General features: G+C 34.7%; 1 protein-coding gene across 6 annotated transcripts in view; it reads left to right on the top strand.

Moving 5' to 3' along the window:
* ATRX (ATRX chromatin remodeler) overlaps positions 1-15,720 on the top strand; it is a 300,618-nt gene that overhangs the window by 261,082 nt on the left and 23,816 nt on the right. For all 6 annotated transcript variants that reach the window (XM_059158234.1, XM_059158233.1, XM_059158232.1 and 3 more), the window contains 2 exons: positions 9,374-9,551; positions 10,817-11,011. In XM_059158234.1, the coding sequence (XP_059014217.1) occupies positions 9,374-9,551; positions 10,817-11,011 (373 nt within the window). The remainder of the gene's footprint in view (positions 1-9,373; positions 9,552-10,816; positions 11,012-15,720) is intronic.

Here is a 15,720-nt window from a genome sequence, read left to right as displayed (position 1 = left end):
TCCTCCTCACTTTTCAGAAACTATTTATGATTGTTTTATATATAATGTCCTGGGTCTTTAGCTTTACTTATTGTGAGGAATAGGGAACAGTATGTCTACTCTCATCTTCCTAGAAGTGGAAGTCCAAAGATTCAACTTTTTAAAGATTATTCTGTCATTTGGCAAACATATATATGTGTTTCTGTTGTGTATGTGCCCAGAATTGAGATTGCTTAGTGATAATGTGTACACATTCAGCTTTAGTTTATGCCAAAACATTTTTCCAAAATGGTTGTACCAATTTGCACTCCCCTAGTAGCATATTGGTAAGATTTAATAGTCTTCTTTTTAATATTTTATTTATTTATTCGAGAGAGAGAGCGAGAGGGAGAAGCAGTCCCCACTGAGCAGGGAGCCCAACGTGGGGTTCAGTTCCAGGACCCTGAGATCATGACCTGAGCCACAGGCAGCCACTTTACTGATTGAGCCACCCAGGTGCCCCAAGACTTAATAGTCTTAGTCTGTACTTCCCTGATGACTAACTCCAAATGGTTTGTAGATTTAAATGTGGAAGCTAAAACAAAAGTTTAGAAGGAAACAGGAAAGAATATTTTCCTAATCTTGCATTAAGAAAACTCGTAAGGGCACCTAGATAGCTCAGTCAGTTAAGTGTCCAACTCTTGATTTTGGCTCAGTAATGATTTCAGGGTCATGAGATTGAGCCCTGCTTTGAGCTCCTTGCTCAGTGGGGTGTCTGCTTGAGAATCTCTTTCTTTCTACCTCTGCCCCTTCCCCCCTTGAATGCTTGCTGTCTGTCTCTTAAAAAAAAAAAAAGAAAAAAGAAAACTTTCATAAACAGGACACACAGAGTACTAACCATAAAAGGAAATATAGATAAGTTGAACTTCATTAAAATTAACACTTTCTTGTCATCAAAGGAATTTCATATTAAAAATGAAAAGGCAAGGGGTGCCTGGGTGACTCAGTTTATGTCTGACTCTTGATTTCATGATCTCAGGGTCATGGAATTGAACCCTGAGTCAGGCTTCACGCTCCAGCGTAGAGTCTGCTTGTCCCTCTCCCTCTGCTCCTCCTCCCCCGCTCGCTCTCTCTTACTTTCTGTCTCTCACACTGTCTTGCTCTCTCCTCTCAAATAAATAAATAAATAATTTTTAAAAAGAATTAAAATGTAAGCTACAAAGTAGGAGAATCTGATTTCTAATTTTTAAAGATAATATGGAAAAACACAAAGACAATAAATGTTGTTATTTATAATTCAGTAGACCAGATAAAACTATGGTTAGAGTTTCTATGCTTATATAGACATACCTTTTGGGGGGGGTTGAGTTTGTTTTCATTTTTTTATTGAAGTATAATTAACATACAGTGTTTGATTAGTTTCAGGTACAGAATATAATTCAGTAATTTTATGCATTAGTCAGTGCTCATCAAAATAAGCATACTCTTGATCCCCTTCATCGGTTTCATCCCTCCCCTACACAGTTCCCCTTGGCAACAATCAGTTTGTTCTCTGTATTTGAGAATCTGGTTTTTTGTCTCTTTTTTGTTTGTTCATTTTTTTCTTAAATTCCACAAATATCATATGATGGGATATCATATGGTATTTGTCTTTCTCTTTCTAACTTACTTCACTTAGCAGGTCCATCCCAGGTCCATCCATGTTGTCTCAAGTGGCACGATCTTGTTTTTTTATGGCTGAGTATTATTCCATTGTGTGTGTGTGGCACACACATACACCCATCTTCTTTATCCATTCATTTATCAGTGGGCACTTGGGTTGCTTCCATATCTTGGCTATTGTAAATAAACATAGGGGTGCATATATCTTTTTGCAGTAGTGCTTTCATTTTCTTTGGGTAAATAACCAGTAGTGGAATTATTAAATCATATGGTAATTCTATTTTTAATTTTTTGAGGAGCCTCCATACTGTTTTCCACAGTGGCTCTATCAGTTTGCATCCCCACCAACAATGCATGAGGGTTCTTTTTTCTCTCCATCCTCATTAACACTTGTTATTTCTTGTGTTTTTGATTTTAGCCATTCTGACAGGTATGAGATGATACCTCATTGTGGTTTTGATTTGCATTTCCTTGTTGGTTAATGATGTTGTGCATCTTTTCATGTGTCTGTTGGTCATCTGTATGTCCTATTTGGAAAAAGGTCTATTCAGATTCTCTGCCCGTTTATTAATAGAATTATTTGGGTTTTTTGATGTTGAGTTGTATAAGCTCTTTATATATTTTGAATATTAACTCCTTATTGGATATGTCATTTGCAGATATCTAGGAGAAGTTATTCTTAATACATAGATCCAAAAAGGACTCTTACTCAGAAAATACAAAGAATTCTTAAAAATAAGTAGGATAAACCAGACAGTCCCATAAAAAGATGAGAAAAGAACTTCAAAAGGATTTTACAAAAGACGGTATGTGTATAGCCAATAAACATACAAAAAGGTGCTCATCATTATTAATCATCAGAGAAATGCAAGTTAAAAACGTTTTTGACAAAGGTGCAGAAGTGTTTCAGTGAAGGGAGGATAGTCTCTTCAACAAATGGAATTGAAACAATTGGATATTCATAGACTAAAACAAACCTTGACCTAACCCTAACCCCCATTCAAAAATTGAGTCAAAAAGGGTCATAAATCTGAATGTGAAACATTGTACTTATTAAGAAAGCATAGAAGAAAATCTTCAGAAGCTAATTTAGGTAAAAAGTTTTTAGTCATGACACCAAAGGGATAAAATCCATTAAAGAAAAAAGTCAATAATTGTACAATCAAAATTAAAAACTTTGGTCTATAAATGACCCTGTTAAGAAAAGGAAATACAAACCACAGGCTTGGAGAAAATATTTGCAAATAGCATATCTAATAAAGGACTCATGTTCAGAATATATAAAAATCCTTTAAATGTGACAGGAAGAAAACAAATAACAATTTTCACCTAGAAAATGGACCAAGGACTTAAACTGACATTTCATTTAAGAGGATCTATGCATGGCAAATAAGCACTTGAAAAGATGTTCATCACTAGCCAACAGGGAAATGTAAACTGAAATCACAACTGGATAGAAAGTTCACGTCTGTCAGAATGGCTAAAATAAAAGAAAGTGATACTACCAAATGCTGGTAAGGACACACAGAAACTGGATCTCACCCACAGTGCTGGTGAGAATATAAAATGGCACAGCTGCTCTTCCTGGGAAACATCTGGGTGTTTAAAAAAAAAAAAAAAGAAAGAAAGAAACGAACATATTCTTAACCATACAACCCTGCAGTCACAGTTTTGGAAATCTATGCCAGATAAATGAAAACTTATTTTCACATAGAAACCTATACACAGGGGCGCCTGGGTGGCTCAGTGGGTTAAAGCCTCTGCCTTCGGCTTGGGTCATGATCCTGGGGTCCTGGGATCGAGCCCCACATGGGGCTCTCTGCTCAGCAGGGAGCCTGCTTCCCCCTCTCTCTGCCTTCCTCTGTGCCTAATTGTGATCTCTGTCTCTCAAATAAATAAATAAAATCTTAAAAAAAAAAAGAAACCTATACATAGGTGTTTGTAGCACCTTTATTTATAATAGTCAAAAACTGGGGGGCGCCTGGGTGGCTCAGTGGGTTAAGCCGCTGCCTTCGGCTCAGGTCATGATCTCAGGGTCCTGGGATCGAGGCCCGCATCGGGCTCTCTGCTCAGCAGGGAGCCTGCTTCCTCCTCTCTCTGCCTGCTTGTGATCTCTCTCTGTCAAATAAATAAATAAAATCTTTAAAAAAAAAAAACTGGGAATAATCCAAGTGTCTTAAAACATGTGAATGGATAAACAAATTATATTGTAGCTATATATTGAAATAGTTCTCAGCAACAGAAAGGAATGAACTATTGATACTGATCCAGAGAACTTGGATGAATCTCAAGAGCAATATGGTGAGTGAAAAATTCCACTTTCAAAAGGTTACGTACGATGTAATTCCTTTCATATGGCATTCTTGATATGAAACAATTATAGTTGCTAGAAATTAGGGGTGGTGGGGGAAGGTGTAAATACTGAGGGATAACACAAAAGAGGGCTTTTTCTTGTGGCGATGGAACAGTTTTGTGCCTATGGTTACGTGAGTCTACATACATGATAAATTTCATGAAGCTATATACAAACAAAAAAACACCTGTAAAAACTGGTGAAATTAAATAACCCTGAGTTCACAGTATTGTACAAACATCAATTTCCTGGTTTGACAATGTATTCTAGTTATGTAAGTTAGTGCCATTATGGAGAGCTGGATGAGGGGTACAGTGGAACTCTCTATGCTACTGTTACAAAGTCTTATGAATCTTAAGCTATTTTTTTTAAAGTTTACAATAATGACAGGTAATACCATGAGTTATCAAGGATCTGGAACAATTGGAACTCTCACACACTGCTGGTGGGAAGGTAAATTGGAATAACCACTTTGGGGAACTACTTGTTCAGCTTTAACAATGCTATATACATACCCTATGAGCCAGCAGTTCTACTCTTGGGTATATACCTAATAGAAATGCTTACATGTCTTTACCAAAACACATACCCAGAGGGTTTATAGCAGCATTATTCAAATAGTTCATATTTTAATTGTGTTTGAGTGTATATTTTAATACTGATGTTTAGTATTAGGAAAATCTAAAAATATTATAATTAGCTTGTCTCAGTATGGATTTATATATTCTGTATTGAATAATATTAGAAGTTAAATAGTTGTAAAATAATTCTTACTACTTACTTACTTGACTTTGTTTATTTTTCTTTTGGACACAAAATTAAACAGTTCTGGGACGCCTGGGTGGCTCAGTTGGTTGGACGACTGCCTTCGGCTCGGGTCATGATCCCGGAGTCCCGGGATCGAGTCCCACATCAGGCTCCCAGCTCCATGGGGAGTCTGCTTCGCTCTCTGACCTTCTCCTCGCTCATGCTCTCTCTCACTGTCTCTCTCTCAAATAAATAAATAAAATCTTAAAAAAAAAAATTAAACAGTTCTGCTTCCCACTTACATGCTTTTAAAAACCAGAATATGTCATTGATCACATCAATAACGTGTAAATCAGTACCTCCATTATTGTAAATTAAACTGATTTTTAAAATTTTATTTATTTATTTGAAAGAGAGAGTGAGAGATTACAAGTAGGCAGAGCAGCAGGCAGAGAAAGAGGGGAAAGCAGGCTCCCTGCTGAGCAGAGAGCCCAGTGTGGGGCTCAGTCCCAGGACCCTGAGATCATGACCTAAGCCGAAGGCAGAGACTTAACCCACTGAGCCACCCAGGTGCCCCTAGACTGCTTATTTTTATGTTTTTTTTTTTTTTTTTTGTCTTATAGTTGCACTCCTTTAGGGCAATGAGTGGGTATTTTTTCATCTTTTGTATTAGCAGTCTAATTCAGTACTTGGGATGTATAGCAATTTGATAAACATGCTTATTAAGCCCATTCAACTACCAAAGAATTTTGAAGTTCTCTACAGGGTTTCCTAGTATGCGTGTGTGTGTGTTTAACCTATGTAGTTTATGCCATTCTGTATGCTTGATCCTTTTACTGGTGTAGAATAGATATAAATAACTGGAATAATTGTGGTGCCCCAGTTGTCCATAATCCCTTAAATATGTCCATTAATTAAACAAAGCACAGTTTGTAGTAATACAGAGAAATGTAAAGAAAATAAGTATCATAATTTCATTGACCACAAAGAGAATTGTTAACATTGTATGTATGTATATGTTTTGTTTCTTAGTGCAGTTGCAGTTATACTTAATAATGTTCTATATCCTGCTTTTTTTCCACATAATATTGTAGGTTTTTATTGGTAATGTAACTCATTGAATAGGCAGAGTGTAATCTAGTCCTTTGTGTTGTACATATTCTTTATTTTCAACTTTATGATCTTATCTGTAACTGTGAATGAATATATTTTCTTGCATTTGTTAATTTCTGTAGCCTATGTTCTTAGATATGTGGTAACTCCAAGTAAATATAAAACATGAATTTAGCACCTGTGTTTATTTTCTGCAGGATTTTACTTAATTCTAAGCTCTCTTCTGTTATTTAAATTTTGAGCATCTTTGCATTTTAGTGTATAATACTATATATAGAGTCAGTATGGCATTTTAGTTATTTATTTCCCTTCATGAAATTACAGAAAGTGAGGCTTGGTGTATAAAGGCATTTTGAAAGTGTGCTATATTCCAGGGGTTTTCTCACTCCTAAGTTGGCCAACAGTAAACAAATAATATAGTCATCCAGTGGAATATTATTTAGCTGCCAAGCATGGTGTTTACCAAGATGTTTGAGGAAATGCTCATAATATAAACTATATACACAGATACCATATCTATGGAAAACCAAAAATATATACACTTAGAAAAATACCATAACTTGAAAGGAGTTTGTTTCTGGGGAATGGAACTGAGTAGGTTTTTTTCTTTAGATTTGTTTATATTTTTAAAAAATGTTACATAAAATCTTTCTAAATTGGTTTTATTTATATTGAAGTAATATATTAACATATTTTTAAAAAACGGTTCTATAAGGCTTGAGATCAAAACCAGTCCCTTGACCAACCCCTTCCTACACATGGTACATACAACTTGCTCCAGGTAACAGATTTCAGCTCTTGGCAATTCTCCTGGTATTTACTTTCATATATTCTTTCTAAAATCTAAGATGGGAATTTATCCACATGCACATGCATGCTTTTCCTTATTTATTTTCCCCAAATATTTTTTGTAATATTTGCAATTTTGTAATATTTGCAATATTATAATTATTTGTAATGTTATAGTATTTGGAGTGTTTGCTTTATTGTGATTATGTAAATATTCACACACAAGCCATTTACAATACTATGATTACTTTTCCCTTTTTCATGCACATGTTCATTTTTGTTCAATTAATGGTTTCTGTTTTAACATTTGCTTAGTTTTCTATGAACCTGTCAACTAATTCATTCCCACATTCTCAGAAATTTAGATTCTTGTGTTATAGCACAGCATGCAATCTATTAGTTTCTTTCTTTTTTAAAATTTATTGTTTAGGTTTTTATTTAAATTCTAGTTGTTTAACATTTAGTGTAATTGAGGTTTCAGGAGTAGAAATTAGTAATTCATCACTTACATATAACACCCAGTGCTCATCACAAGTGCCCTCCTTAATACCCATGTCCCCTCCAGCTGCCCTCACTTTGTTCTCTACAGTTCAGAGTCTCTTATGGTTTGCCTCCCTCTCTGTTTTCCCCTATGTTTATCTGTTTGTTTCCTTGATTCCAAAAATGAGTGAAATCATATGCTATTTGTCTTTCTCTGACTTATTTTGCTTAGCATAATACACTCTAGTTCCATCCACATCATGGCTAATGGCAAGATTTCATTCTTTTTGATGGCAGAATAATATTCCACTCTGTCTGTGTCTGTGTCTGTGTGTACACACGCGCACACACACACACCCCACATCTTTTTTATCCATTCATTGGTCATGGGCTCTTTCCATATTTTGGCTATTGTGGGCATTGCTCTTATAAACATTAGGAGAGCATGTGTGCCTTTGAATCAGTATTTTTATATCCTCTGGCTAAATAACTAGTAGTGTAATTGCTGGGTAGTTCTATTTTTAACATCTTGAGGAATCTCCATACTGTTTTCCAAAGTGGCTGTACCAGCTTGTATTCCCACCAACAGTGTAAGAGGATTCCCCTTTTTCTGCATGCTCTCCAACACCTGTCATTTCCTCTGTTATTAATTTTAGTCATTCTGACCTGTGTAAGGTAGTATCTCATTGTGATTTTGATTTGTATTTCCCTGATGATGAGTGGTGTTGAACATCTTTTCATATGTCTGTTAGCTATTTGTATGTCTTCTTTGGAAAAGTGTTTTTTCATGTCTTCTGCCCATTTCTTAACTGGGTTATTTGTTTTATGGGTATTGAGTTTGTTAAGTTCTTTATAGATTTTAGATACTAACCTTTTCATCAGTTATATCGTTTGCAAATATCTTCCCCATTCTGTGGGCTGCCTTTTAGTTTTGTTGTTTCTTTCACTGTGCAGAAGATTTTTACCTTGATGAAGTTGCACTAGTTCATATTTGCTTTTTCTCCCTTGCCTCAGGAGATGTATCTTGTAAGAAGTTGCTGTGGCTGTTGTCAGAGAGGTTGCTGCCTGTGTTCTCCTCTAGGATTTTGATGGATGCCTGTCTCATATTTAGGTCTTTCATCCATTTTGAATTTATTTTTGTGTGTGGTGGAAGAAAGTGGTCCTTTCATTCTTATGCATGTGGCTGTCCAATTTCCCAACACCATTTGTTGAGGAGATTGCCTTTTTTCCACTGGGCATTCTTTTCCTGCTTTGTCAAGGATTAGTTGACCATAGAGTTGAGGGTCCTTTTCTAGATTTTCTAGTCTGTTCCATTGATAAATGTGTCTTTTTATATGCCAGTACCATATTGTCTTGATCACTACAGCTTTGTCATATAGCTTGAAGTCTGGAATTATGATACCTCCAGCTTTACTTTTCATTTTCAAGATGGCCTGGCTATTCACGATGTTTTGTGGTTCCATACATATTTTAGGATTGTTCTAGCTTTGTGAAAAATACTTTCATGATTGCATTAAATGTGTAGATTGGTTTTCATAGTTTAGATATTTTAATAATATTTGTTCTTCTATCCAGGAGTATGGAATGTTTATCCATTTCTTTGTGTCCTCTTCAATTTCTTTAATAAGTGTTCTATAGTTCTTAGAGTACAGATATTTTACCTCTTTGATTAGGTTTATTCCCAGATATCTTACAGTTAGTTTTTGGTCTTTCTTCTTTTTTTTTTTTTTTAACACATCCTTCCTGGAGCCCTCTTTCTTCTTGCTTCAATTTTAACTACTTTAGTATCTTGCATCTGTCTAACCTCTCCCTGTGTTTATTACATATTCTCTCTGTATGTCATTACACTATATTACAATTGCCTTTCACTCATCCCTACTACAGTTAGGCCCTTGCGCACTGTCCTTTATTTTGATATATTTAGCTATTGCTCATAACAGTACTGAACGCAGTATGAACTTTGGAGTTAAACATGGATTTTCTACATTTACTGATCTGTATATACCTTGAATACTCTGTAAACATGTGCTTTCCATATATATCTTTATTCCTAAATCAGACTCTTGTTTGCCAGCAGTAGGATTCTTCCTGTACATATAAATCCTCAACCTGACTCCTTAGACATGTCTTGTTTTCATCAGTAAGTGAGAAATGAATTCTTTGAACTCCTAATTGTTCAGAAAACCACCTTAGGATTAAAAAGTCATATCATAATTAAAATATCTATGGAGAACTTATTACTAAAGCATTTATGCATGTTTTTATTTTCAGAGGACGATTGTTTATCATTTCTACCAAAGCAGGATCTCTTGGAATTAATTTGGTAGCTGCCAATCGAGTGATTATATTTGATGCTTCTTGGAATCCATCTTATGACATCCAGAGTATATTCCGAGTGTATCGCTTTGGACAGACTAAACCTGTGTATGTATATAGGTTCTTAGCTCAGGTAGGTTTACAGTTTGTATTTTCTTTTTTCATAGTGAAATGTTGGGTGAAATTGATAATGTTTTTAGAGTGCCAAACATGTATGCATTATAGAGAAGCAAATAAATTTGAAAACATCAACCCTAATCCTATACATAAAGCAGCAGAGGTCAATTTTGGCTTCTTAGGATTTTCTGTTTTGTAGTTCATCCATGTCTATAATGTCAGCTTTCTCAGATTGAGATGGATTTGCATGGGTAAACAGATTTAGAATTTTCTTGCTCGTTCAAAAAAGTTAAACATTTATAGTTCTTTTACTTAGCATACATAGAAAAGCAAATAAGTTAATCTGATTTACTTATAGATGTAAAGGTCAAATGATCATTGTCTTGAGTGGCTACTAGATACTCTCTTAATTTGAAGAACATGGGTAAGTACGAAGAAAAAGTTAACTTATAATGACAAAAAAATCATTACAAAGAATATTAAATACCTTCTAGGAAAAGAATATTAAAGTCATTTCCTTTAAATATAAACTCAGATATTAAAAAACAAACTGAAATTTAAGAAAAACGAGTAAAATCAAAGAGGTGGATGCAGTATAAGGTAATACAGGTTTATAGAATCAAGTTGCCTTTTTACTGTTACACATGTTTTGGGAACAGATGCGATTCTCTCCACCTGCCTCCAAATCTGGGCTTCTAAACCAGAGACTGAGTTATATTGGTAGATTAATCCTCACTCTTTTGATCTTCTGTGGTACTTAATATAATTGGCAAACTGCAGTATAACCCCTTTCCTGTCATTTAAATTAAAAGCTCCTTTACATTCTGGCTTAAAATGATATATATGTAGTAGATAAGGCATTTTATTTGTTAATTTTCTATCCCGAAATGATAGAAAGTAAGACTTGATAGAAAGGTTTTTTTATAGTAACTATTGAGCGCTTATATTCCACTGAGAAGGTACGAAACTGCTTTCTTGAATTACTATTTTTATAACCCTCTAAAATGTCATTTCATCTACTTCTTTATTTCTGTTCACCTTGGTATCTAACTACTCTACTTCCACTAAGTACAGAAATATGTAAAGCAAAACTTGCATGTATATTGGTCAGATAATACAGGATGATTATCAGTAATATACTTTTCTTTTTTCTTAAGGTAAACTATGGTGAACAGATGAAATCTCTCATGAATTAAGCAGCATTGCTAATAAAACTTGCTCTATGGGAGTATATCACTATGAAGTTTTGTTATTTATATATTATTCCTTCTTTTTACAAAGGGAACCATGGAAGATAAGATTTATGATCGGCAAGTAACTAAGCAGTCACTGTCTTTCCGAGTTGTTGATCAGCAGCAGGTTGAGCGTCATTTTACCATGAATGAGCTTACTGAACTTTATACTTTTGAGCCAGACTTATTAGATGACCCTAATTCAGAAAAAAAGAAGAAGAGGGATACTCCCATGCTGCCAAAGGTAAATATCTTTAGATTATTAGCTTAAAAAAAAAAAAAACCTACCATGGACCAAAGATACTTTACTATTATGGTGAAAGTTAGTCATTTAACTAAGGCTGTATTTCAGATTGTTTCAAAAAGAATAAAATTGTATTTCAATAAGAGGGTGCTTAGTCAGTTCTCCACATAAAACTGCAAAAAGATACTATAATCTGAAATGTGTATTTTATGCCAAGTAAAAATTTCAGCCCTGTGGGAAAAAGTTGCTGTGCAGAAACCGTAAAGGAAATAGTATGTTTCTCTTTTAATAATCTCCAGTAGAGGTCATATATAATTTTAATATTTCTATATGAAATTGAAATATATCTTCCTTAACATCCTTTGCTGTCATATAGCAGTTAGGAATCAGCAAATAAGTGTCTCTTGATATTTTTCACTGTCACAAAGCGAGTAAGACTTTCACACTTGGAAAAGGATGCTTTTAGAGGTAATCTTGGCAAGCCCTTATATTTTATGTAAGTGGGGAAACCTAGGGTCAGAGATATTCAGTGACTTGCCCATGGTTTCCAGCTAATAAGTGGCAGAGCCAGGAGTAGTATCTAATCTGTCTTCTGGTCCATTGTTCTTGGATTTTAAAAAAGACATTATTTAGATTAGTATAGAAATTTATTATGATGGTAGATATCATTTTGACCTTTTTGAACATAAGAGAAAGCCACATGTTCTCTGGTCTAAAATAATGATCTAAATATGTTCAAACATATTCTAGTTAATCTAAAAGGCCATTTTAGGGGGAATTGTTGAGGGGTTGCTTTTCCTGTTGTCTTGGCTTCAAATTCAAGCATTTAATGTTCCATGTAGCTGAGACTTGAAAGAGCAGCTCCCCAGTTATGGTATCACTCTACCAAAGTAACTTTAGTCATTTGTTTAAAAAAGAAAAACAAAACAAAACAAAAAAGCCCCCAAACCTTCTATGAAGAACCTCTCAGTTCTTCATATGGTTAGACACAATTAAAGCAACAAAAGGTAGGAGTAATAAATAACTATCTAATGGTAACATGAATCAGTGATTTCTCCAGTTAACCTTTAATATACGTGTCAATTCAAGTAACATGAACATTAACCATTTGGAGGTTTTTTAAAAATATATTTTGTCTATATAAAAAAATATTTTGTTTCTCTAATCAGTGAACTATTACATTTAAAGTTTACTGATAAGCAAATAATGAATCATGGAACACTAAAAAATAATAAAAAAATAAAGTTTACTGATAGTGCATCTAGGAAAAAAGAGTTTTTGTGACAGTCTCTTATCAAATCCCTTTGATAATGGCTTAGGGCCACATGGGGGTTTAAATCTGCTTTTTTAATGTTATATTTAAAACACTTTAAGGATATAATTTCATTTTAATGTTATGAAATATTAAACTGATAGTGAATTGACTTTCTTAATTATGTTATTAGAGAATATGAATAGGATCTTGAATAGTCTTTGGAATTTTTTCTGTATGTAAATTTGTATTCCTTTAAAAACAAACACAAATGGAATCATATCATATATATTCTTCTATGACTTGTTCTTTTTACCTAGGTGTTTCTTGAACATCTTTCCATATTGGTACATACACTTCTACTTTTTTAAAAAACAGCTACATAGTGTTCACTTGCCTTGATTTAATTCTTATATTCCCAACAGCTTTCTTACTAGTTACTTAATTCTGTATGGCAAGAAGTTTTCTTTAAAGGACGTGGACTTTAAAAATAGTGAAATTTCCCTTTTCAATTTGAGAATGATTTTTATCTAATTAGTATCTTTCCTAAAATTATACTTAACTCTAAGCTTCAGTTTTTGTAAGAAATATATCATACTTAGTAATATTTCTGATAGGAAGCAAACATTCAGGAAGCAGTTGCTTTGAAGTTGCTCACTATATGGTAAATTTCTGATTTTAGGAATATTTGTTTACATTGATAAACATTTATTGATTATTTGCTGACTTTGAGGTATACTGTGAGGGTATACTAAGAACAACAAGGCATTGTCTGTGCTTTAAAGAAGATTTTAAAAATCCAGCGGGAAAGAAATGCTATTTAATTGTTATAGGATGTCTGGAAAGAAACCATATGTTTTATAATTTGGTAATCTGAGTTGTTAAAGGTGTCGTGCTTTTTTCATTTATAGACTTTACTTACTGTGTTTTGCTTTTGGTGCTATAACCGTTTGCCCGAGAACAAAAGAAAAAGGAGGACTGAATGATACATTAACACAGAGTGCTTCAACTCTCCCACAGCTCTTCCCAAAAGGAAAATAATAGTTAACTTTTACTGGTTTCTTACTGTGTTTCATATTGTATGCAAAACAGTTTGTTCAGATTATCTTCCTTAATCTAGTGGCATCTGAAAAGCTAACAATGCTGTTTTCATGTTTGAGATGAGGAAATTAAGATTTGAAGAGGTTATGTAACTTACCCAAGTTTACCCACCTAATTAGTGGTGAAGCTGGCCTTCAAACCAAGTTTGCCCAACTTGAAAGCATGTACTCTTATCATTATATACTTTATTGCTCCCCAAGTAGAGATTAGACAGTTAAGTCCAAGTAGAAGAAATAAAGCAGAGGACCCAGGATTCCTAGAGTTGAATGACATTTAGAATGCTTTATTTTAAATAAAGTTGGATTTTAAAATATAGAATTCTTTCACAGGTAATACCATTGTGTGGTGTAACTGTTGAGATTGTATAATATAGCCAGTTTAGCTCATAGCTTATGAAGTGGTAAATTCCTCAAATTTATAGAAAGCTTTCATTTTACAAAGGACTTACTCATACATATTTATTATCTTAGGAAACTGAAGTTTAGTTTGTGACTACCCAAGAGTATGTTACCAATAAGTGTTAGAGCTAGAACTTGAATTTAACAGTTTTCAAACTGTATTCGAAGGAACCTCCAGTAGATTAGCAGAGGTGCTCCAGGGCTACCTTGTGGCTAAGTGAGTAGTGGAAGGCCAGACAGGCAGCACTGCAAACCCCATATCCCATTTCAATCAGAATCCCTCTCCTTTTATCTCTTTTATGCATTGGGTTGCAACATATGATTTAATTTAAACAGAGGATGTTAGGGGTTTTTTTTTTTAGTATCTGCTTTTTATTCCCATAACTTAATAGTGCTTTCTTTTTTTAAGATTTTTTTTTAATTTTTTATTTTTTTTATTTTTTTTATTTTTATTTTTTTTTTTATTATTTCTTACAGTTGCATATTTTTTTTTTAATTTTTTATTTTTTATAAACATATATTTTTATCCCCAGGGGTACAGGTCTGTGAATCACCAGGTTTACACACTTCACAGCACTCACCAAAGCACATACCCTCCCCAATGTCCATAATCCCACCCCCTTCTCCCAAACCCCCTCCCCCCAGCAACCCTCAGTTTGTTTTGTGAGATTAAGAGTCACTTATGGTTTGTCTCCCTCCCAATCCCATCTTGTTTCATTTATTCTTCTCCTACCCACTTAAGCCCCCATGTTGCATCACCACTTCCTCATATCAGGGAGATTTTACTTATTTATTTGACACACACACACAGAGATAACAAGTAGGCGGAGAGGCGGGTGGGGGGGGCAGGCTCCCCGCTGAGCAGAGAGCCCAATGCTCTTCCCAGGACGCTGAGATCATGACCTGAGCCCAAGGCAGAGGCTTAACCCACTGAGCCACCCAGGTGCCCCTATTAGTGCTTTTTAAAAAAGGTTTTAAAACAGGGTGCTGGGGATGCCTGGGTGGCTCAGGTCATGACCCTGGGGTCTTGGGATTAAGTCCCACATCAGGCTCCTTGCTCAGCGGGGAGCCTGCTCCTCCCTCTGCCTGCTGCTCTCCCTGCTTGTGCTCGTTAGCTCTCACTCTCTGATAAACAAATAAATATATTTTTAAAAAATTTAAAAAGCAGTATACTATACCACAGTGCCTTTCTGACTATCATAGTAACTAAGAACTGTCAGGGATCTAAAAGGAAATAAAATAGGGTATTGTATGAGATTTACCTGAAGGAAGTGATGGTGTATTTGGGGAGAGAAAGGTAGCATTATTTCAAGAAAAATAATCAAGTGCGGATGTGACTGGTACTTAATGTGTTGACCAAATAGTGTATGGTTGAAAAAATGGAAAATGGAGCATTCAGGTACAGTTTTGGTGGGAAAAAAATCTGACTGGCTAATAAAAGGTGGTTAGTATTTGATTGGATTAGGAAATAATGAGGTTTGAATGCAGCGTGAAACAATTTGGGCAAAGGGAAAGATAATGATTTAGGTACCTGACTCAAGGTATGATGAAGAGATTGGCCAGGTAAAGAGTTGAAATTGGGTGGGTGAGGTGTGGATTAGGTGGAGCCAGCTTATGGAGAGCCATGAAAGGTAAGTGGAGGCATTTGGATTTAAAATAGTATTCACTATAAGTTTATGAATGGGCCTGTTATATGATGAATGTAGGCTTTTGGAAAATTAGCCTGGTAGTAAAATGTGGAATGAGGCCTTATAGTAATAGGGTGCTGGTTATGGAGTGAATCAAACACTTCAAGAAAATAAATGAGAGAACCCAATAACTGATGCTAAACTGTAGCTTTCAGTAGGTAGGCAGTGAAAAATTTACCTAAATAATGAAGCTTATTCATTCATTGATTAAAAACTTTTCAGATACCTGCAAACTACTGTTTATGCTGTTACTAAGGATACATTGGTAAA

The sequence above is a fragment of the Mustela lutreola genome, chromosome X (assembly GCF_030435805.1).
Source record: "Mustela lutreola isolate mMusLut2 chromosome X, mMusLut2.pri, whole genome shotgun sequence".
NCBI lineage: Eukaryota > Metazoa > Chordata > Mammalia > Carnivora > Mustelidae > Mustela > Mustela lutreola.
The sequence above is the reverse complement of the archived record's forward strand: the minus strand, read 5'-3'. Positions and strand labels throughout refer to the sequence as shown.